This window comes from Ambystoma mexicanum, chromosome 4p, assembly GCF_040938575.1.
Source record: "Ambystoma mexicanum isolate Mex_15411 chromosome 4p, UKY_AmexF1_1, whole genome shotgun sequence".
NCBI lineage: Eukaryota > Metazoa > Chordata > Amphibia > Caudata > Ambystomatidae > Ambystoma > Ambystoma mexicanum.
In genome coordinates, this window is record NC_090927.1 from 46,556,958 (window position 1) to 46,581,753 (window position 24,796).

The window sequence follows — 24,796 nt, forward strand, 5'->3', positions numbered from 1 at the left end:
GGCTTGTTTTCATTTATTATAGACCTTTTTATTTTGACTGGACTGACATGGACTTGATTACTCCCATGTTTAGATTAGGGCTAGTAAGGAGTTACCCCAACCTTGCTGAAAGTAAAATAAAGGTTTTTGACGCGTACATCTATTGTCCTTGTGCCTACTGTCGATCCCATGCCTTTCTTACAGAACACTGAGGTTAGATGAGTATCAAGGGAGAGGGGGCAGAGGGAAAGAGGAAGGAGGATACATGCAGGGACCCACACATTGCAATGAAAGGCCACACAGAAATGCAGGGCAAAAGAGCCACATCAAAACAGCAGAACAAACCATTAACAGAAGAGAATGGAGGGAGGTACAGCATCATCAATACTCTCAGGAGGCCCACAAGGGATAAACAGCACAGTAAACCATTAACAGAATAGAATGGAGGGAGCACAGCATCATCAATACTCAGGAGGCCCACAAGGGCTAAACAGCAGAGTAAGCCATTAACAGAGGAGAATGGAGGCAGGTACAGCATCATCAATACTCTCAGGAGGCCCACAAGGGCTACAAAAAAAGACAGGACTCATGAATGCCAGTTCCCAGGATTTCTTTGCAGGTCAAATAAGCTGAACAGAAAAGTAATGAGCTCAAAAACATCAAGTCTCTCACAGGACGTGATGCGGCTCACTTCTCAGACACATGGTCCGTTTTTCCAGGAATTCCTGGACCATTCAAAGTCACTTGGTTTTTCATAGCAGGCTTCCTAGGGGATCCTGAAATCTATGACCAGCCCTAAATCCACAAGAATTATTCCACAAGCAATTCCTGTTGGCACCACATCCTGCTAAAAGGTAGGTGTAGTTCCTGTCAGGTTGAGGTTGAGTCAGAAGTCGACACTTGCCCTTCATAAAACCCTAGGCATACTCGGGGCTTGACACCATTCTTCTACAAAGTTTGAGGCTTCTTCCTCTTTGTCATCCTGCCTATTCCTCCGCTGGCATCCTTGCCCGAATCTTGTTCCGTCTCCCGAGCCTGCCTTTGGACATCCTGGCCTCCTCCTGCCTTTCTGATAAGTCCTGTTAGGGGGGAGTCTCCCTCCTCCTCCTCCTCTTCTTCTCAAGCCCGATCTCACTGCATGTTATTGACTCCTCCTTACTACATCCACCTGTCCCCATCTCTCATTGTCCCCAATACCTCCCTAATGTTCCTTGTATTGTTCTTCAACTGTATGACTGAAGCTTCTCTAACAACCAACACTGTCTGAATGAGCTCTTTCAGTTTTAAAGTTCTCTTCCTTTTCCCCTGGGATGGGCTTTTGGTTATGGTATTGAACTGTGTTCTCTAATTGTGTCAGGATTGGGATTTGTTGCTGCTCCTAGTGCTCCTGGAATCACTTTGGCAGTAGCGGGATGGCCCTGGCTTGCATCTGATCTGTCCGCCATATTGGATGCCACTTCTCTCTACCTGCTACTCTCTATTGTTGCCCTACAGGACCTATATAGTCCCTTTTTTCTCAGCATGTGAGCTGAATGTTGGAAAAACTCTTGGTAAGGTTTTAAAACCCTACATTTGTACAAGAAAATGGGCCTTATTACAAGTTTGGCAGTGCAGGACAAAAGTGGTGGCAATCCAGTTACTCACCCTCATTCCGAGTTTGGAGGTAAGGGAAAAACGATGCCGGTGAAGGATTACAGGCATCGCTTACCGCTACGGGCTATTCTGACCAACCAGACCGCTATTAACGGCATCGTAAAGTATGATGCCGTTAATAGAGGTCAGGGTGCACTCACGCGACACACCATGCCGGCATTAGCGGCATGCCGTAAACCGGAGAAGATCACAAGTGAGGCGGACATGCAAATAACAGCCTCATGAAGGCGGAAAAAGTGCCTACCGGCATGGTGTAAATACCGGCATCGCCGACCAGGCGTAAAGAGCCCTGAGCAGTGTTTCCAACTGCCACAGGCACACACAATCAGCACGGGTGGAGGCAATGGAGTCAGGCCCAGTACAAAAGGAGCACATGCACACACCACACCCCCTCCCACACCAAGATGATACCAATAGTAGTAGCATTACTGGAGCTGGAGGACCTGCTTGCAATGCCTCAACACCAGCAACAACAGCCGCCACCACAGAGGAGACGCAGGAGGGGAAGGAGGGTGAGGCAGGGCCAGCATGCCCCACCAGTGCAGCCACCATTACCACGCAGACAGCCCCCAATCCCTCGCAACAGAGCCAGTCCATTCAATCTAACCCGAGCAGATCTACACCCTGTACCGGCTTGACCGGGACACCATCACCACCATAGTGGACCGCATACACAATGACATAGTGAGCCTCCTAGAAATACGCACCGCCATCCCACCTCTACTGAAGATAGTGTCTGTGCTCCACTTCCTCGCCACAGACACCTACCAGCACACATTGGGACACATGCATGGCATATCACAACCCTTATTTTCCCGGATTCTGAACCAAGTGCTGGATGCCCACCTCAAGCACACAAGGGACTACATATCCCTACCACGGACTCCCCAGGAGATATTCGATACAAAAGTTGCCTTCCCTGCACTGGCAGGCATGCCAAATCGTGTAGGTGCCCTTGACTGCACCCACATGGAGTTGGTGGTCCCGCATGCCATGGAGGTGGTGTATCGCAACCGCAAGCAATACCACTCCATCAATGTGCAGACAGTATGCGACGCCAGCAAGATCATCACACATTGCTGTGCCCGATATCCCGGATCAACCCATGACTCTATGGTCCTGCGGAACTCCACGCTACCACGCTTCATGGAGCGACATGCTGGATGACGTGCCTGGCTGTTTGGTGAGTTGCCTGACAGGGCCATGGCAGTTCATCGGGGTTGCGAGGTGGGTGGATGCATACTCCACCTGGGCGGGAATGGGGGGATGCATACTCCACCTGGGTTGGGATGTTGATGTGACTGCACGATGTGCACATCACCGAACACTGTGCCCCAAAGCATCAGAAACGGTACATGACACCGAAATCCCATAGTGATGAAGTAAGGTCGACACCTATCATTACATGACTAACAGGTAACCAGCCCACATCCCACAACACATGCACCACTCATCAGCGGCCCTCACCCACCGTGAGGCCATCCTGCACCATGCAGTGCATATGCACTATGTTGCTGTCTCCAGCATATCACCACACAGAACAATCATCCCTGGGAGTGCATTGAACGAGCCAACTAGGGATTCCACAGTGTGTCATCGGGTCGGCACACCCATAGGAGTGCTGCATGTCACCATGAGAATGATCAGCGCAGAATGCCCAATATTGTACAGACTACTGCCAGCGCTCCTTACTAGTAAATCTCACAGAACACAACACATCACTAATTTGACTCCAACAATGCTGTTTGCATATACGATGCACGTGCAACAAGATGTCAGTGCACACCATGAATCATCTTGAAGATGCAACCCACACCATTAGCCCATGGCTCAGGACACATAGAGGGACCTAAAATGGGGTCAAAGCATCCAGGGACATGTGCATGTGGGCAACGATTACCTGCAGGCATGTGAGACTAGTACAGTTGTCCAACATGATTCTTCAAACAATTACCTTCATTCCCCTCTCATGCAGGTGACGGTGGCTATCCCTTGAAGCTGTGGCTCCTGACCCCTTTCCGGAACCCACAGAACAGGCACGAGAAGGACTACAATCGTTCCCATACCCGTACAAGTGTGGTAATTGAGCAGACCTTTGGCCTGTTGAAGGCACGATTTCGCTGCCTCAGCCGTTCGGGTGGGGCACTCCTCTACAGACATGAGAAGGTGGCCAAGATCACTGTGGCATGTGTAATGCTGCACAATATGTGCATCCGCCGGAACGTGCCCTTGCCCCCTGACATGGAACTGATACCACCTGATGATGATGAAGGTGATGATGAAGATGTGGCAGGACCTCATCATGTTGGCGATGCACAGGAGGGACGTGCTGTGTGCCAGTCAGTGATCGCACAATATTTCTGACATACATGTCAGCAGAGGGTGACATAATGGTTGGACATAGGGCACTGGGTGTGGGGGTACATGTAAACTATGCACTGTCCAAGATTAAATGACACAGGTACAATGATGAATGTCCACTCTGGTCTCTTTTTTTACACAACCGGTGTATTGAAAGTAACAATAGTAACGTGAATAACAAAACCCTCCACCACCCCCCCTCATCCCCCCCACAACTCCCCCACACACCCTCACCCACCTCCACCTCCCAGCACAACTCCCCCACACCCCCTCACCCCCTCACAAGTCCCATAGGGTCCACAGAGCCTACATGAGGCTGCCAGTACAGTCACTCAGCACTCCCAGGGCCAGGGGGTGGCATGTCCCGTCGGCGCAGCGCACGGACCGACCAGTGGAGTGGGCTGGTCTGTGTTGAGCTGCTTGTTGATGGTGTGGCCTCATGCTGAGGCTGTTGTGCGGGAATAGCTGCCTCCAAAGCATCAGTGATGCACCCAAGCAACTCGCAGAGGTGGTTTGTGTTATCAGTGATGGACCGGCCCAGTGCCCTCAAATCTGTGCGCCACTCCTCCCTGGCCTGACGGTTGTCCTGGACAAATTCCTGTATTAGTGCAGTGAGCTGGTCAGCCCGCTGTGCTCCTGCGGCTGCACCAGTGGCCCTGCTGGGAATCTGGCTGGCATGCCCAGCCTGCTCATCCTCCCCGGGACTGTATACCAGACTGAAATGTCCGTGTGTCTGGTCTTGCCCAGACTGCTCCGGGGTGTTGGTATCAACGGTGTCACTCTGGGGGGATACCTCGGGGGATGCCAATTGTGTTGGGGTGTGGACAACATCCACTGAGTCGTCATCAATGGTGCCCCAGATGTCATGGGGGCTGTCTTCGGCTGTGATGGGGGCCGTGGCTGCCACCTCCCCAGCCACACTGGACTCCTCTGAACGGGGCGTTGGACAGGTGTCTGCAGGCAGTGCAGTGAGGGGTGGGGTGCTGTGCCCTCCACGGGCCTTGGTGTTGCTGGTGGTATGTGTCTCTGTGGTGGCTTCCTTGCTGGGACACGGCGCCCCCTGGCTTGGCCCCGGGATATTGAGGGACGGTTGGTGTCCTCTGCAGGAGTGGTGTCATGCTCCTCACTGTCATGCTCACTGCCTGTGGGGGTGAAAGAGAGGGACGGCATGAGTGATGTTCGGATAGGCATCATGCATACATTGGTACGAATGCACATCCACACAATTGTGGGTAATAGGCATTTGGGTTGGGAACGGCACGTAATTCCATACATGGGTGGTGAATGCAGCCATATGTCGGTGTCACTCATGTTGACCAGGTACTGTGCTGTCTGACATGCTCACAATTTAAGTCATGCACGGTGTGTGCCTCATGGAATTTCCTGCTTTGTGTGGTATGTGTCATGTACGTTACGCCCTTGCACCAGGCACTGGCATGTGTCTTACTTGCTTCGGCATACTTAAAGGGGAGTGTGTGTGGCCGACCATGGCGTCACTCTCTTTGGACAGACACTGGCATTGACTTTCATCAGATTTGGCTTAGCTGTTTTTACTTTGGACACTCACCTCCATCAGCAGAAGACGTGGCGCCACACTCCATCTCTCCTACGCCTTCTATGGATTCTGGGCCAATCATGCTCGCACATGTTTCCTCCCACGGTGTGAGCTTAATGGGAGAACTTGGTCCTCCTCCAGTCTCCAAGGCCTGGGTACGGTTTGCCGAAAGAATGTTCCGCACCCACAGCCGCAGGTCATCCCACCTTTTGTGGCAATCCTCGACCGTGCGGGGGGTGTTGCCCACTGCACTGACCTTCTGCCCAACTAGTGCCCAAATCTCCTTTTTCCGCAACACTGCCTCCCTCCTCATGTTGCTGTTGAACACTGTCCCTGCGTGCTCATGCAGGGTGTCGACGAGCATCTGTAGTTCATCCTGACTGAAGCGCTCCTTTCGGAAGCGGGCAGATCCCTTCTTGGGTGCTTTAGGCATTCTTGGAAGGTAGGATGTGCTTTTCTGACGATCACTAGTGTCCCAGGGGTCCTGTGTGGTGAGGATGGCAATGGATTGTGTTTTTAAAGATGGCCGCCGTGCTCCTTCCCGTTCCTCTGCGATGATGCTATTTCCGGTTCCACTATTTAATGGTGACTGTAAATAGCGGTGACCGCTAATTACGGCCACCGCTATTTACGGTCACTGATAATGCCACTTTGAACTATGGCGGTAGTGTTATCTATGGTGGGGTCCTTTTGCGACGTGGCGCTAGGTACCTTACCGGCATGGCGCAAAGCTTGTGCCTGCGAAGTTGTAATAGTCCTCTATTAGCGGGCTGCTGCCAGCTCGGACACGCTATTTGCGCCATGCCGGTAAGGGACGATACTTACCTCCGAACTCAGAATGAGGGCCACTGACTTATTTTGGTGGTAACAAAATAACTACCGGTTTTCACAAACCGATGAATCATACATTTGGAGGTAAAGTGGAGGATTTCCCTACAACAAGGTGGGATTTCCCTACCTAAATAAACTAAGGATAGTAGGAGTCAGTGAGTTGAACTTAAAAGTCTGTCTGTGTCCAAAACCTACACTTGCCCTCACAACTAAAACTAAATAATGTGTGGGGATATCAGCAACCAAAGGAATAGTGTTCAAACAATTGTTCTGAGCTTCTTCCAACTCCTGGCTTACTCTTGGCTCCCTTCCCCAAGTTCAAGACAGATCCACCAAATGGCCTCGGGGTTCCCTTCGCCAAGTACAACACAGTTTCGCCAAATGGTGTCAGGGTTCCCTTCCCAAGTTCAACACAGTTCAACAGAAGGATCTTAGGGTTCCCTTCCCCAAGTTCAACAGAGTTTCACGAAAAGGGTCTCATGGTTCCCATCCCCCAAGCACGCAGCTCTTCTGGCTTCAAATTCACAGTCAAATTAACTTGGTTAATTTGCCTTTTCTTTATGTCACTTAAAAAATCTTATGCCGACCAGCCTCAGCCTTTTGACTTCTCCTGGTTTACTCCAGGTAAGGGTTCCTCGGTCTAGGCGCAGTTGTCGGACCACACGGTCAACCCATCACAAGTTGCGCAGACGATAACCTTGGCATTTTGCAACAGTTCATTCTTTCTCATAGGACTTCCTTGACAACAGAGGTTTCCTTTCTGTATCTGTGTTATATATGTTTCTGTTTCACTTTAACAGCTTCTTGACTTTACCAGCATGTGACTATCGCACACTTTCCTTTGTGGTATTTTCATTTTGTTCGCAAATGCACATCACCTGCTGTTTCAGTCATTCGATATACTCATATCTTTTCCATAGTTCAGCATTCAAAAATCATTATGTGCATGGCAACTCGTTCGGTATTCAATAGTTGACGTTTGGTCTCCAGACCCATTTGTCATGCATTTTCACTTGACTCGCAGCCATTACACACACCATGCCCCTGGGGCACCTCGGCATGAGTGATCCTTCCCTGTCACTCACCGGTGTGCGCCCGCTCCTCCAGGTGCTCTGGTTTCACTCTCGGGTTCTCACTGGCTCCTCTCTCACTCCTCGGGAGCTCCGACGAGCAGCGATTGCTTCCTTCAGATTATCTTGCAGCAGTCGGTGGCCTCAGGGAGATTTTTGTGTTCCTCACTCCCAACGGGGAACACACGGCATAGGGCTCTGCACAGCTCCTGATCCTTTCTTGGCACGCTCTGGCCTCTGCATCTTTCTAGCTTCTCTGCAGTAGTTGCACCCTTTTCACCGGCCCATATTCTGCCTGCTCTACCTCGGATTGTCACGCTCTCTTGCCCACCTGGATCTCGACCTCCACTCTGCTTCTGATTTCTCCTTTTATACACCTGCAACCATTTAAGAGGTTGTAGGTGTTGCCTGACCATAGTCATGTGACATGCCTGACCCTCACAACATTCCCCCTGCCTCTTCCTCGTCTCAGTACCAGAGTGGTGCAATGAAAAGTTAGTATGTACTACTCCTAGTCGCCTCTTCCTTGTGCCAGTACTATGGTGATATGAATGTGGGGAAATGAGGGGAAGTGATTGGTAACAGCCTATAAAAGGCAGAGGGAAGGGATGGTTGTTCTGGCATTCTGTGCACCGACTAAGGCTTTCTCTGCCTGGCTTCTCTCAGGTAGAGGTTGGCTGCTTTTCTGACAAGCATTTCTGACATTCAGAGCAACAATAAGGTTTGGCTCCTGTATGGCTCCTCTCATGTTTAGTTAGATTGCTTTTCTGACTGTAGCATGTTTGACATTGCACTGATAAGGGTTGGCTTAGATCCTGTGTGACTTCTCTCATGAGTAGTTCGGCTGCTTTTGTGACTGAAACATTTCTGACATGCAGAGCACCGATAAGGTTTGGCTCCTGTGTGGCTTCTCTCATGGGTAGTTAGCTTGCTTTTCTCACTGAAGCATTTCTGACATTCAGAACACCGATAAGGTTTGGCTCCTGTATGGATTCTCTCATGGATAGTTAGGTGGCTTTTCACACTGAAGCATTTCTGACATTCAGAGCACCAATAAGGTTTGACTCCTGTGTGGCTTCTCTCATGGGTAGTTAGCTTGCTTTTCTCACTGAAGCATTTCTGGCATTCGGAGCACCGATACGGTTTGGCTCCTGTATGGATTCTCTCATGGGTGGTTAGGTTGCTTTTCACACTGAAGCATTTCTGACATTCAGAGCACCGATAAGGTTTGGCTCCTGTGTGGATTCTCTCATGGATAATTAGGTTGCTTTTATCACTGAAGCATTTCTGACATTCAGAGCACTGATAAGGTTTGGCTCCTGTGTGGCTTCTCTCATGGGTAGTTAGCTTGCTTTTCTCACTGAAGCATTTCTGACATTCAGAGCACTGATAAGGTTTGGCTCCTGTGTGGATTCTCTCATGGATAGTTAGGTTGCTTTTATCACTGAAGCATTTCTGACATTCAGAGCACCGATAAGGTTTGGCTCCTGTATGGATTCTCTCATGGATAGTTAGGTTGCTTTTATCACTGAAGTATTTCTGACATTCAGAGCACCGATAAGGTTTGGCTCCTGTATGGATTCTCTCATGGGTAGTTAGGCTGCTTTTCACACTGAAGCATTTCTGACATTCAGAGCACCGATACGGTTTGGCTCCTGTGTGGCTTCTCTCATGGGTAGTAAGGCTGCTTTTCACACTGAAGCATTTGTGACATTCAGAGCACCGATACGGTTTGGCTCCTGTATGGATTCTCTCATGGTTAGTTAGGCTGCTTTTCACACTGAAGCATTTCTGACATTGAGAGCACTGATAAGGTTTGGCTCCTGTGTGGCTTCTCTCATGGATAGTTAGGCTGCTTTTCTCACTGAAGCATTTCTGACATTCAGAGCACTGATGAGGTTTAGCGCCTGTGTGGCTTCTCTCATGGGTAGTTAGGTTGCTCTTCACACTGAAGCATTTCGGACATTCAGAGCACCGATAAGGTTTGTATCCTGTGTGGCTCCTCTCATGGGTATTTAGGCTGCTTTTCACACTGAAGCATTTTTGACATTCAGAGCACCGATAAGGTTTGGCTCCTGTGTGGCTTCTCTCATGTTTAGTTAGGCTGCTTTTCTCACTGAAGCATTTCTGACATTCAGAGCACCGATAAGGTTTGGCTCCCGTGTGGCTTCTCTCATGTTTAGTTAGGCTGCTTTTCACACTGAAGCATTTCTGACATTCAGAGCACTGATAAGGTTTGGCTCCTGTGTGGCTTCTCTCATGGGTAATTAGGCTGCTTTTCACACTGAAGCATTTCTGACATTCAGAGCACTGATAAGGTTTGGCTCCTGTATGACTTCTCTCATGTTTAGTTAGGCTGCTTTTCACACTGAAGCATTTCTGACATTCAGAGCACGGATAAGGTTTGGCTCCTGTGTGGCTTCTCTTATGGGTAGTCAGGCTGCTTTTGTGACTGAAACATTTCTGACACTGCATGCACTGATAAGGATTTGCTCCCGTATGGGTCCTTTCGTGTTGAGTTGGATATGTTTTCTGACTGAAACTGTTATGACATTCTGTGTACTGATGAGGATTTTCTCCTGCATGAGTTTTCTCATTTTGAGCGAGATGGGTTTTCAGACGGAAGCTTTTATGGCATTGATTGTCCAGGCAAGGTTTCTCTGGGGGTTTCATTTCTCCAGCTTGGATTGTGTTTAGCAAGAATGCCACAGCAAAATTAACCACATTACAGCGTCAGACATTTGTATAGAATGTTCTATATTCACTTCTCAGTGTTTTTCACAGGTTTTCCCATTTGGATGTTCTCAGAGAACCTTAATGCTTTAATGTTTCATGTTCTTTTCACAATCAGCATACTAACATGTTTGTTGGAGTTACTGAATATAACCTTGGTAGTGTTTTCTAATTCAATGCATTGATATGGTTTTCTACTATTTACAATCTTTATGAATAAAAAGCTCTGACTTTTGAATTACATTTTCATCCGAATTCGAACTTGCTTTGGGTCTTCTGCTCACCCGTGTATTTATTTGTAACTTTTCAGAAGCATTTCCTTCTTCCGGTTACTGTGACACTCTGAATACTGAATATAAGTGATAACAGAAATAATGTTCTTAATCTACAGCTTACTCCACCCCCAGTTCCTGACCAGACTGTGCTTCTAGAAACTTCCATTCCATGAGATAGCCAACGTCCTCTCTTTTGTTCCAAGTAAAGCCATTCTTGCAGGATTTCACTTCATTACTCTTTTCTTTTTCTGTTCAGGCTTCAGAAAGCTGTAAGAAAATGGACACATTATCTTTCTAAACAAAGAACTGCGTAACATTATGCATTTATAGTTTCATTATTGTTGAAATTGTGTTTTATTGGTTTACAAATATTTCACATGTCTTTAAGGCTTCAGATTCTAAACCAAGGTCGTAACATAGCCAAAACAAAGGCAACCTCCTTTCCCCTTAAAGCTCCAAGCCATAATATTGCACCTTTCAGATCCTCCTATTTCTCTACAAATCTCCTCTGCATTTTATTCAGTCTTTGAGCAGAGCCCTAAATGGATGCAGATGCCTTAGTGACCCCACCCTTCCCTTTTCATTACATACTCTACAAATACTATCAATATTCGGAATTTTAATGCGATCTCCCAGCACCCATCTTAACTGGTTCACCCAGAGCTCCTCTTTCAGCCATTTCAGAAATATACTGGGGTTTCCGTAATGTCTTATATCCAAATAAGAGTGCTCTTGCTCTACCTGGCAACCCATGTATTAAAACCCAACTCTGAATAAAGATACTCCATGCAGGAGACGTTCCGCAAGCCAAGGGATATTCTCTAAAGTGTGTCCTCTATGCACTTCAGTTAAGTGGCTGCAGTACATTTTATCAAACGTCCACAGATCATTCATAATCAGGGAGGCGTTTATTGTTTCAGACTGATGAGTAACCCACATTATTTTAGAGCTTGGCTATTACTACTTTTTACAGAGTACAACTCAATATATGGGTTATATTGATGTTGGTCTTGGGTCATTAATTTGGAACACATTTCTGATGAGAAATAAGGTTTCTTTGCAAGCTTATTTGTACTGTGAAAAAAACATGTGTGTATCACAACCATTGAAGATGTTTTTTTCCTGGATTTTTAGGAGGAAATTAAGGCCTTATTAAAATAATCTCCCTCAACCAAACGAATTAAAAAGAGTGGCAAGGATGTAACCCTGCTTTAGGCGACTGCTCATGTGACTATTGTCCAGAAGCTCCACCCTTTAGTATCTAGACGCCCCTGTAGTGGTGCAGTAACTAAAGCTAGGTTTTTACCCAATACACATGATAAAATGATTCAGAGAAATCTATAGATGGATGTTAGGCAGAATCCTGTGCAGTGCCCTTAGGGACCACTACACACAATTAAGACTACAAGTGGTAATACAAGTTCACCTTTGGTACAAGCCTGTACTACACTGTTAATGTGGTAGCAGTAGAGGAGCAGCCAGACTTATCTCAAGAGCAAATGAGCAGTAGTAGAGATTACACACAGGACTACAATTACTGTGACTCGAGCAAACACTGACTCAAGGTTTTTGGTTAAAAAGTAAGAGTACATTTATTTTTTTAAACCATCTGTTCCCAAACACTTCACTGCTATTAAATTAAAACCACACTTCAAATACACTACACACAACCAATTCCCCTTGTGCAGAGCGATTCAAGGTAAGTACCTTTGGTTTTGACAGACCGGTGTTGTGAAACAAAGACGTTACCGGAGGTACATATGCAATCACTTTTTGACAGTAATGACAGTTCGGTCCTACTAAAGATAAGCGTACCCGCGGGAAGAAATGTTACTGGAGTTAAACACACACTTAGCACATGAATCAACACAAGAGAGTTGGGGATGAAAATCATAGGCAATACTTTTCTCAAGGCAGATAGAATCAGAGGACACTTTCCTGCAAGTGAATAAAAGTCAATAGGCCTGCGCCAGTGTCAAGTGGAGCAGGGTTCCTGTTGCCGAAGCTCACACTGTTAGTACAGTTCACGACTCGAGATTGCCAGGAGTACTTGGATATTGTCAAAAGAGGAAGCAAAAATTATAAGAGGGAAGGAAGATAAGGACAAGCCTTTAGTGAGGAGAAAAGGGTTCACCCCAATTCCTCGAAGCTGGACACAGTACCTTATTCGACTGAAGAAGTAGTTCCTGCAGACTCACGGTTCCTGGAGCTTCAGTCGTGGGGACAAGAAGGACGACGTCTGGAGCGATCTGCACTACACTGGGATGAAGCCAGCAGCAGCAAAAGCAACGGTGAATAAAAGGTACGCTCCTTTAAAAACAGGAGAGGCTCTTCAGATGGCTATCCGGACCACTGCAGCTGTGTGCAGCGATTTCGACCAAGAAGAGGATCCTCTGCCTGTGGAAGGTGAGCTGGTTGATCCCATCAGGCTCAAGGGAAGAAGACACCGGACTGGATCTTCTCTTGTTGTCGAAGGGCAGATAGCTCAGGACTGCAGCAGAGCTTCACCGGGACTCGGCAGTTGCAGCAGCAGTCTTCTTCTCCGCTTCTCTTCGGTTCCTTGCAGTTCCAGTGGCGACTGACTTCCAGCCCAAGAGTCCTGCCTTTTATGTGAAAATCCCCCATTCACACAGCCTGGCTGTCAATCACACAGGGGGGTTTTCCAGCCCGGACAACCACTCCAGCCAATAGACACAAAGTGCGACTTGGGTTTCCAAGGAGACCCTGTGCAGGGGGTGACTGCACCCCTCCCTCACATTCAGCCCACCTAGACACCCAGGCGCCAGAAGGACCTACCTTAAAGGGGAAAAAGGGAATAGTACTTTAACGTACCGTCGTCACGCTTTGATCCTGTGCATGTCCGCGAACATGGTGGTACTTTGCAGCCAGCAGATATCACCAACGGGGATTCAGGGGTGGAGACGCATGTAAATGAGAATGAGCAAAGCTAGGGATTGGTCCATAAAGTTCAGTAGGTGTGTTCTGACCGACATACTTTAGTAAGACCGTCTTCTCCCTCACAGGAGACCACACACCCATGACTTTCCATGCTCGAAAACAGATTATCTGGATTTTTGGAGACTCATGGATTCATTGTTTGAAAGTGCATGCAGAAAGCTGCAGTTTATCTGCCGATCTCGGATTTCCTCATGTAGAAGTGCACTGGCATGTTGTGCGTGGCATGAGTTGGCTGGATTTGGTACCTCTCTGTGTTACTTTACTAACAGAGCGTCCTCCAGATATACTGATCATTCATTGCGGAGGAAACAGTTTAGGCCATGTATCTGGAATTTCTTTGCAATTTGCAATGAAGGAAGGACTCGCGAAGCTCATGTACATGTTTCCAAATTGTCAAATACTTTTTTCCCGTATTGCACAAAGACAAATATGGCTGCGTTCTTCTGCGTTTGGTCCACAAATGGAGAAAGCGAGATGCAATGTGAATAAGGCTGTGTGTGCCTTTTTAAGAGATGTTGGCATGTCCTCTTTCCACAATGAAAACATTTTGTTTTGCAGCACTTTCATTTTCAGCAGAGATGGAGTCTACCTTACATATGCTGGCAATCAGAATTTTCTTTGCAACGTACAAAATGCATTGCAACCTCTTTTGCAATCACACTAACCTATCTGACAATCCGTTTTCACCAGTCCACAGTTTTTGACCCACACAACACACCACCGAAAGGCTCTTTTCAGAGCCGCCACTTACTCCCAGCGTACACTTCATTGTGTTTGCTCCACTTGCACCCTCCGTTTTTCCCCCTATGACTGTCCGCAAACTTTTTCAGAACTCCGCGGGGGTCTACGACCGTCACTTCATAGTTCTATTAATATCCTGAGAAAGGCGGCTGTGAAAAGAGCCTTTTCTGTAATTTTTGTTGCTTTTACGTTTATTGCTTAAAAGCACACGGTACACTGGGAGAAGAGGCCAAAGAAGGGTAAGGAAGGGACACCAGCCATGGGGATAAGAAAGGGCAACTGAACAGAGAAATATTTAGGGTGAGCTTTATTTAGGTAAGGAGCAGTTCTTCTGGTGCTCTGTGACTGCAGCCTCAAAAGCACTTTGAAAACTCTCCCCCCTGCAGAGTACTGCATCACAATACGTGCACACTACTGTCACCTTTGAAAGGTAAGGGTCAACAGCATTGCGAATGGCTTGTGAGGCAGCTGGAGGGAGACGCTCCCCCACAGGAGTGTCTCTTGTGGTGGGAGGATCGGACACAGAGGATGCTGTGGAGGGACTCAATCGACTACGCTCTTCACATGGCACCACCTTGCAAATGTCCGCAGTGTGGAACGAAGTGAGGTGTCACTTCATGGTTGTCGTGCCAAAACTGTACGCACCATATCTCCCGCGACTCAGCACCACGTCGCACTGGTTACATTTCACCAGGTTCGTACGTTCCCATAAACGGAAAACAACCGCCACACCCACGACTCCCGCCGAGTGCTCTTAGTGCAGAGTTCCTCCATTTCATTCTCTTCCTCCTCTTCTTCCTCGCTCTCTACATCCTCACCCATATGTCTCTCTGCAGGCCCTTGGGGAGGTGGTGGTGGGTTTGGGGTGGTGCAGAGGCTAATGACCCAACAGCAGCCATGGAAGCCATACCGATTAGTTCCCTTTTGCTCACTACAGCAGTAAATGCAGTACACCTCAATCTGCTATAGCTAGAAGGACAATGGAGATGTGCTCGGTGGTGTGGCCATTTGTAGGGGTGGAGGGGTGTGCCTCGTGACCCTCTTCATCCCTGCAAAGCGGTACAAAAATATTACACAGCAAGTCCTGAGGTCAGCTATTGTCTGGGATATGTGAAATTACATTTTTACCCTCTACAATACTTTGCCTTCTGTCTACAAGTTCTTTTGCACTGTTGCGGAAGCACACCAACCGCGCAAATAAGTCCCCACGCTCAGCGTGGGTGCGGTCACATGATGACGTCCTCAACACACCCGCGCCAGTAGTGGAAGCCCCTGGACAGCAAATGCAGAGTATCAAACGTCAGCATGCGCACAAGTGTCCTACGGACAGTGTTCGGGTTCACAAAGTAATTCAAAGTGCGACACAAGTGAGACAGACAATTACGGACAGGCGCGATGTTCGCTATACTTACGTTTGTACTGCGCATGTGCACGCATGCTATCTTCACTGTACGGACAGTTCCAGTGTCCTTTGGACAACTCCATATTGTTTGCCTATGAACTTGCCGCCACCGCGCCTGTTCTACGGACAGCTATACTGTCCTTCATACACTCCCATTTTGCTCATTTACACCCATTCCGGATATCCCATTCCAGATATCTTGTGTGTTCTACCCCTTTCTGTTTATGTACGCACAATTTCAACAGATGATGCAGTCAAACATCAAATCCATCCTACTTGCCATTAGTAAGGGTAGGTGTACTGCCTTTACAGCACCCACATTCCATTCCTTGCGGATAGGTCGCACAGGTGTGCTGTTCGCGAACATTTTACGTCTTTTTAAAAAAAAATTTAAACACAAACTCTTTCTCTACAACTATTGTACAAAAACATTGAAAACACACACAAACACACATCATTGTAAAGAAATAGCGGGGGAAGCGGACATTGACACAAATATGGGGGAATTAGGATTCAACACGGGCTGGTTAGGAGGAGAAGATTTGTGAGGGGAAGAAGGGATGGATATTTTGTCAAAACGTCTATTTTCCTCTTGAAGGTTTGGGGATGAGTCACTAGGGAATGGAGAAGCAGGGCAGGTGCAGGTGGGGCAATGATAACGAACTTTTCCTCTCACACAGTCCTCCAGAAAACGCCCGTAAACTTTTAAAATTCTCGTTCAATATGTCAATTTTCTTCTCTATCCTTTTCATCCTGTCTTCTTCTGTCTCGTTTGTTGCCCTTTCCTCTTTTCTTTCCTGGTCTGTTGCAAAAGAAAATACATAAGTTAAATGCCTATAAAATACTGGTCATTATTTTGCATATACAGATCAATGTCTACCATTATTGTCGCTGTTTTCAGACATTTCCCCATGCGGGAAATACTCCTCCAGCCACTCCAAAGTACTAGCCATTTCTGAGTCAAAACAACAGAAATAAATTATTATTTCTGCACCACATACCAAAAAACAACCACACCCATATAAAAAAATTACCTGCACTCACTCTTTTGCTGTAAATCTCCCTTCGTCCGACTGCGTCCGTCCACTAAGTTTCTGTGAAGTGATTATGCTGGAGGCATCCTTTTTTTTAAATTTTTTTTTTTTTTTTTTTTTTTTTTTAAAAATGGTACCATCCACTTCTTTCTACATGGTTATTAAATGTGTCGTTTTCTTTTCCCATCTTCAGGTTTCCATATTTACTTATTACTACTTATAATATCTTTATGTCCTTCTTCTACGTTGCAGACTTTTTGTGTAAGACAATAGTACATTTTCGGCTACCCCCGCCTCTTTGGGTAATGTTGATCCTGTCCGCCCCCGTCCAAAAACAGGCACTCAGTCCGTCCCTTTCCAATATCAATAGGGAGGGGGTTCTGTATGTTCTATGTTAAATGTATGTCAAGTATGTACATTATACTACATATCTCTCTAAATCACATGATTACAGTGTATATTCTGCACTACAACTTCATTGCCACAATGTCATGCTTAAGTTCCACCTTCCAAAAACCTGTGCAATTCACTACAAAAAAACCTTTGTTGAGGGGACGTTATGGTTAAGTTTCCCTAACAAAAACCTGCACACTTCACTAAAAAAATACTTTCCACCTCCCCTTTATGCTTCCAATTAAAACCGAAAACCCCCTGAAATTCGACAGTTATGGTGAACTAAGCCCCCAACCCTGCCACCACTCCTGTGCACTGCTAACACTAACACCCAGACCATGAAAGATGTCATCTCAAATGTCAATGATGACATCAATGACGACATCACTTTTTAAGCCCCTTTCTTTTCCTTCCCTGCCATACTTATGTACATTCAGTAAAAGAATGTCACTAAAAGGAATGTTATACTTCACAGTGCAACCAAAAACCACTGCACATTCGCCCATCATGGTAAGCTAAGCAACCATAACTCGCACCATCTACGTGCATTGCTAAGACTAACACCCAGGACATCAAAGATGACATCACAAATATCATTGATGACATCACTGATGACATCACATGTGTGCCTCACTTATTTTGGTGCATTCAAAAATGTAGGCCAGGTGGTTTTATTCACTGACCAGCACCATATGAAAATTGAAAAGGTGCTGCATAGCAAAACGTTACCTTTGTCATGTGTTCTTAAAGTACTTTCCTTAGGGTGTGGTGTGAGCTCATGATGCACATGAACGGGGCAATGGCAGGCCTCAAACACATAATTCATTTGTATAAAGGACTATAAACTGTCGGATGCTGCTAGTTCTTTCTTACTTACTTCAGTTCCCCTGTATGTGCCGCTCATTTATATGCATTGGGTCGTCGTATGTATTGTTTGTACTAGCACAAGTGTGTATCAAGTCTAGATTTGTGAGCTAGTTATTACATGTCTAATATTACACAATCACCCCTGACATCTTGCTACCAACATAATAGAAAGAACCCCTTGTAGGTAGGGACTTTTTAGGAATATTATTTTCACATGTGATGTCATCAGTGCCGTCTCGTTCTTTGTAGGATCTTTACATCGAAGGGTTTCTGGCAGCTGTCATGCGAATTATCAGACCGCTCTTTTCTAGAATATCTAAGAGATAACCATTTCCTTCAGGTTACAATCGGCTGTTATTAAGATAGCTTCTAGAACTTGAACATTGTTATTTAATGTATCATTCACAAGTTTAATGTCGCTATGTACCCAGCATATTCTATTGCCAGTGAAGTTCGTAGTTATTTTGGCGCATTTCTGAATTGGCTCTAATGTAGCTTTTAAATTTGTTGTCCAGCATAATGCGTCATGATCGCTAACCCTATTATGGAGTACAGATATTGGGCTACATAACAAGCTCATTTCCACGTCCACTATGACATAGTCAATTAAATATGTTACGATACCATTTGACCACATATATTGTGGTTTAACATGGCTACTTGGCATGATACAGAGAAATTCAAGATAGTAAAATTCAAACAATTTGTGCCAGGAGTGGTTCTGTGCCAAACTGTTAGTGTCCAACATATGTAAGGATCGTCCGTTAAAGTCGCCGGCCAACAAAACCTGGCCGAGTGCTGAGATCTCCGACCAGCGAGATATTGCATCTATTATTAAGGACTGTATGGATGTAGTGTGGATGCCTCGTAGTGGGTCATAAATGTTGATGATTAAACTTTCCACAACAGGCAGTGTCAAAGTCTGCACTATGCCCAACAGTACATTCAAAGACTGTTTCTCACTTGTGAATGGCAACAATCGTAGATGCGCCTTAGCTCCTATTGTAAGACCTCTGCTCGCCCTCCCCCTCTTAGGCCGGGTGGCGTTCTTAAACAGGATTTGGTATCCGTCTATGTGCAAGCACTTGTTGCTCCAGGTTTCTTGAAGCAGAAATACATCCGCATCTTGTAATAGTGCCTGTCCCTTCGGATGGAGCAAAAAGGAACAGTGTCCTCGTGAATTCCATGAGACCCAGGACAAGTGTAGTGTAGAATTCCCTTGTCAGTTGGCTCCATTACATGAGTGCATTGGCATCCAAAGAAATGTCTGTTATTTTGTCCCGTACCTGTAAGCTATGATTGTGTAGTGCTCTTAGGGTTGCTCTCTCCGTGGGCTGTGTTAGGATTGGTAAACTTTTTATTGATGTTTTTGCAGGTTGAAGTTTGTGCCCTGGAATTTTCAGACATATTAGTGTATATTCTGCCTTGAACAGCATCTCAGCATGTGTTTTCAGCATAGCAACCATTGGTTACCAGACATTTTGTCGAAAAAAAATGGTCGACAGGACATTTGGTCGAAACCATTTGGTCGAAAACCAAATGGTCGCATTATTTTTTATTTTTATTGTCACTTTTTTTTTTTTGGGGGGTTCCCCCCCTACCCCCTTTTTTTCTAAAAAAACATTTTTTTCCCTAAACTAAAACCTAAAAAATATATATATAAATACAAACAAAATTTGACCATTTGGGTTTCGACCAAATTCCGTCGACCAAATGTCTTTCGACGAAATGTCCGGACACCGCAACCATTAAGAGTGATGCAAACTCTACCAACACCCAGTTTGTATTGCTGTTCCATCGTAGCAGCTCCATTTTCCGTATATCTGTAGATCGAATGAGCTCCAGGTATGCCAGCTGCTTAAAAACAGATAGCAACACTGATCTGTTTAAGAATGGGCTGAGAGGAGTTGGGATGTTCTCTTCCAGGATAATCCTGGATGAATAATCGGCAGTGCAACATTTGGTTCCAAAGGATATAAGGTGGTATGCTCTTCATTATCCAGCTTTTGGGGATCCTTGTTCTATAATTGCCCTTTTTTAGGGCCCAAGTTGCTCAGTTGTTGACTTATCCCCTTGGCATTTGGGTCTTTAGCCTTTGGCCCCTGCAGATGTACTTGTCTGTTAAATCCATCAGAGGCACAATTTTGAAATCCAAAACCTTTACACACACATTGCTTCGCGTCCTTCTGATCTCCTTTGTTTGTCTGCGTTGACTCAAGTTCAGGTATATGCAGAGCTGATAAAGTGTGTGTTTTCTGGGGTGAACGTTTATTTTTTACTGCCTTTTTTAACTCAGTAGGCGGTGAAATATGGACTTCCTCCAATTCCCAACTCGTATTAGGATTTCCAATAGCCCGACTTACTGTCGCTTTCTGCATTACAGCCAATTTTTCCTTCTTGGGAGTATCCTTCAATTCTGCCAGTTTAAAGTCAATATTGTTTTGCCCCAAGTCCTTTTGTTTATCCCAGAGAATTATGATGGTATCAACTTTCTTAGACAAAGATATAATTGCATCCAAAAGTTTCAGGGAAAGTTTTTTACTAGCACCAAGCTCGTCCATTATAGATGCCAGTATTAAGGATTGGGCGTCCATATTACACCCCAATGCGACCATATAGTCCTTTTTTGCAACTTGATTGGGCAGACTTATTCCAGAAATATCTGATTCGCTATCTGCTCCAGACTCCGTTATGTTGGGAAAATCAGAGTGTGAGGCATTGCATGTATTACCACTTCGTAGGTTGGCGCGTTTCAGGTGTTCTCCGTTGTTCTGTAAAGTCGCGTTACGCGTCATTCCTCAACTTGTGTAGGTTCCAAAAAAAAACACGTTGTTATGATTTACAAGGTAAACAGCATCAGTGGAGACTTCAGCGTTCAGGAGAAACAAAATCGGTGCATGGGAAATCAGCGAGGCTTTGCTGCTTACAATAAAAAAAGACCGCTTTGCAAAAGATTCTGAAGTCACTGATAGCAATAAAATCCCCAAGCATATGACAGGGCGCTGGCGTATTTAGATTTGCGTATGTCTATGTGGTTTTAAAGGCAGAGGCAAACATAAGAAAGTAAATAGCCTTTAAATAAGTACAACGCACCCACTCACAACGGCTTACCTCAGGATTAGGTCAAGCAATGCTTGGCGTGAAGCCATCAAAAGCGAATATTTGGACTTTGTCTCGGCTCGTAATACAGCTTCAAGGTAGACCAAATTCCAAGGTAGGCGTCTCCCTGTCCACCCGTCCACCGGAACACACTGCAGCACACCGCTGCGCTCCGCCAAGCAATGAGTTTATGAGGGGTTAGACACCTCCCTCACGCAGTGCAGCAGCCTAGGCAGAGTAAACAGACTCAGCCAGAGTTTCACAAAGGTAATTCCAATTCCGACAACACACTGCTGCGCTGCACCAAGCAAGGAGCTTATGAGGTGATAGATACCTCCCTCATGCAGTGCAGCAGTGTAGGCAGAGTAAACAAGACTCAGCCAGAGTCTCATGAAGGTAATTTCAATTCTGACAACGCACCGCTGCGCTCCGCCGAGCAAGGAGCTTATGAGGGGATAGACACCTCCCTCACGCAGTGCAGCAGTGTAGGTAGAGTAAACAGACTCAGCCAGAGTCTCACAAATGTAATTCCAATTCTGACAATGCACCCTGCATACAAGGTGATGTACTTTGATCTTCGTATCGCTCTGGCAGCCTTTCAATGCCTTATGTGGGTTTACCTTGATGATATCCTGCCGTTTGCGCCCTCTGAGTCATAAGTGTGTCATGTTCCAGAAGTCCTGGAGCGCCTCAAGGAACAATGTATAGGCCAAACTGGAGAAATGTATGTTTGATGTCTCTTTGATTGACTTCCTGGAGTACGTACTCAGCCCTGAGGGTATTCAAATGGAGATATGGATATGGCTGCCAAGGCCTGACCCTGCGTACCACAGACACTGAAAGCAGAGAGAATCAAGGGAAACCAAACAAAAAACTCTGACCTTCAATTCCACTGAGGGAATTGCCTGAAAATTGCAGTGATTCAGCGCTCCTTATCTCTGTAATCTTTTAGCAAAGTCTGGACCGATCTCTCTGCTCGACAAGCTGCTGGAACAGCTGATCCCTGCTTAAAGGAGCTGCACATGCACCTTAGCGCGTGCGTTTGTGGACGGAGTGAGACTGAGTGACTCATGCTGCTGGAGCTGACTGGCCAGGGCTAAGGTAAGATCTTGGTATTTAACCTAAATGACTCAAACCAATGACTCCAAACACGCTACATGTAACAAAACACTATTAAGGAATTCAGGACTGAAAACTGCTGCATGACCAAAGCACAACGCTCCGATAAGAAGAAAAGAAACACTAGATCAACTTTGATACATCAATAAACAATTACGGGTTTCTTGGAACCCGCAGGAATAAACCTTACCCAGATGGAGGTGGAAATTTAGAACACTCATACAGCTTACTCTCTACACGACAATTCTGATCAAATGGTTTCCCCCTCTATTGATAACAATAACTCTCTCCTTAACCTATGTATTGGGTTTCGGACAGCCTCATTAGGAGCTGACCAAGTGATTCAAAAATCCACAAAAAATTTGGATTTCGAGGAAAGCTTTCAAACACACATGACTTGGCGGTATTGGGTGCCTCATCGGACTCCACGGAATGGACACTGAAGCCGAACTAAAAGCAAGGCCTCCTTTGAACTCCATAGAGAATCTCTTACATAAAACAACCAATATGTTAATGGATGAAATTGATCCCTCAACGATGCTGCTTGGCCCAATGGTGAGGGATCACACTGAAGTCAAAAATACCCTTGCCAGGATTCTGGAAATATTGTTGAACAATTTGCATGAAGAACAAAGTTTAAAGAGGTCTAAACCTGCCTTATTAAAGCCTAACAATGGCCCATCTCAGGCAATAATGCGAAAAACACAGACTAAAATGATAAATCAGGGTACCCACTCTAAAAACACCAGCCAGGTCGGCTCCGATACCAGTAAAACCTCCTACATTGGATAAAAACATTGAAGAGGCTAGTTTGCTGAGCAAGAAACGGACTGGGATTATGAGGAAATTCATCTCCCAGCTCTAATACGCGCCCCGGATGTGGGGCATTCAAATGACATTTGTAATTGATAGCAACAAGACCAGATATACGAGGAAAACGTATCCCCAATATTTTTGCGAAATGTGAATCCTCGAATATTTTACAAGATGGCACTACTCGATCAGCCTGGCTGCAGGGTCCGATTCCTATATCAATACAACCATCATTAGCCAAGTCTACACTGCTAGGCAAGGAAGAGCCAAAAATTAATCACAAGAGATCTATTACTTCTACTGTTCAGTCTAAATATTCCATGCTCGAGCCCAGTGGAAAATTCATCACCCTTCTCCACAGTTCATAAGCACAAACAAAAGGACGCCCAAAACACAACCATAATTCAAATAGATTTGACCACAAACAACTTTGCGCAGCTATTGGAAGAGACTTCTGATTTGGGAAAGTGGACAGTTTTGGAGGAACTGCAACCTACCAATTACAACAGCATTTTCCTAAACCTTTCCCATCTCCTGATAATTTTCAAACAAGTTCATCAACTAAACCTGCTAAGCTCCACGGATATACTGAGGATTGAGCTACCGCCCGTTGGACGCCCTACAAATTGGCCTCTAATAGAATTTTCAACTCCTTTGATCGTTGCTCTTTTAAAAACAAACGCTGACGCATTAAATGTCCTGGGCTTCTAGCTCACCATCTGCAGGAATTCTAGGGTACAGGCTCCATCACAGGAGAGCAGACCCTCTACAAAAAGAGTTGCAGGACTTAAAGCCGCGCAGCCTTCTGAACTAGCTACCCTACGTGCAATTCAGCAGGCAAATCTCCCCCAATCGATTATAATATCGATAATCGATAATCAGAAATATGTCAGAAATTGAGTCCTAGAACATCTTGTGCCAAATAAAAACTGACATTCTGAACTACAAAAATCATACGAAACGGATTTCTTGAAATACAAGGGGACATCGCTCACTCTTGTCATGACCTATGGGGGTGGCCTTGCTCCTTGACCAGGATGTTTTCTATTGCAAGAGACCTGCGCTACACAAAGATTCATTATTGATGACTATAAGACTCTTCACAGTTAGGCTATCCCTGCAGCGATAGGGCGACCCAGTGGCGGGCTAGCAATAGGGGCAAGGTTGAACTATACCCTGCTCCCCTACTTTAACACGCGAGCCACCCCATATGTAATGTTTCCCATTTTTTCCTCAAATGAGAATACTGCTGATGAGATCTTAATTGCCAATATTTACGATCCACTAAGTGGAAAATATACCCCCACTATATGTAAAATCATGGGTGAGGCATTTACTACTTGGCTAGAATCCCACCCCGGTGGCACTATCATAATTGCGGGTGATTTTAATTTTTAGAAATGTTCATCACAAAATGACTCAAGCCAACCATATGCTTAATCGATGGAAAGTTTTTGTGAGAATGTATAATCTTGTATTTATTCAATATAGAGATGATAAAATTGGGATCCAAACATACACCTGGAGCAATGATAGCTTCAGATCTCATATTGACTAATTACCAGCTGTAATATGGTGACCAGGTGTGGACCAGTGGAGATTTGCTCCACTGACATTTGTGACCACAGCATTCGCTCATGGAAGGTTGATATGACGACATTGAGGCGGAAAAACCAAAAAACACAGAATCTGGAGGTTAATGCGAGAGGTAATCACATAAAATGGAGGCCGGGCACAATGAAGGACTTGGAAATCCTTTTACGAAGAAAAACAGGGTAAGTCCCTACAAAGGCTCGAAAGATGCAACATGGACCATGAAACTATGATAAAGAGTCTAGACAACAGGTTACAGCAAGATGGTACCCACCCTCTTCTAAAGAAGCAAAACTATGATAAATTGTTACGCTCATCTG

General features: G+C 45.7%; 1 protein-coding gene across 1 annotated transcript; it reads right to left on the reverse strand.

Moving 5' to 3' along the window:
* Positions 1–4,244: 4,244 nt before the first annotated feature.
* On the reverse strand, positions 4,245–8,106 carry LOC138452964 (myb-related transcription factor, partner of profilin-like). Its single transcript, XM_069605334.1, has 2 exons — positions 5,561–8,106; positions 4,245–5,135 (listed from the first exon to the last, which is right to left on the reverse strand). The coding sequence occupies exons 1-2, from the start codon at positions 5,979–5,981 to the stop codon at positions 4,597–4,599; spliced, it is 960 nt and encodes a 319-aa protein (XP_069461435.1). The 5' UTR covers positions 5,982–8,106; the 3' UTR covers positions 4,245–4,596.
* Between the last annotated feature and the right edge of the window lie 16,690 nt (positions 8,107–24,796).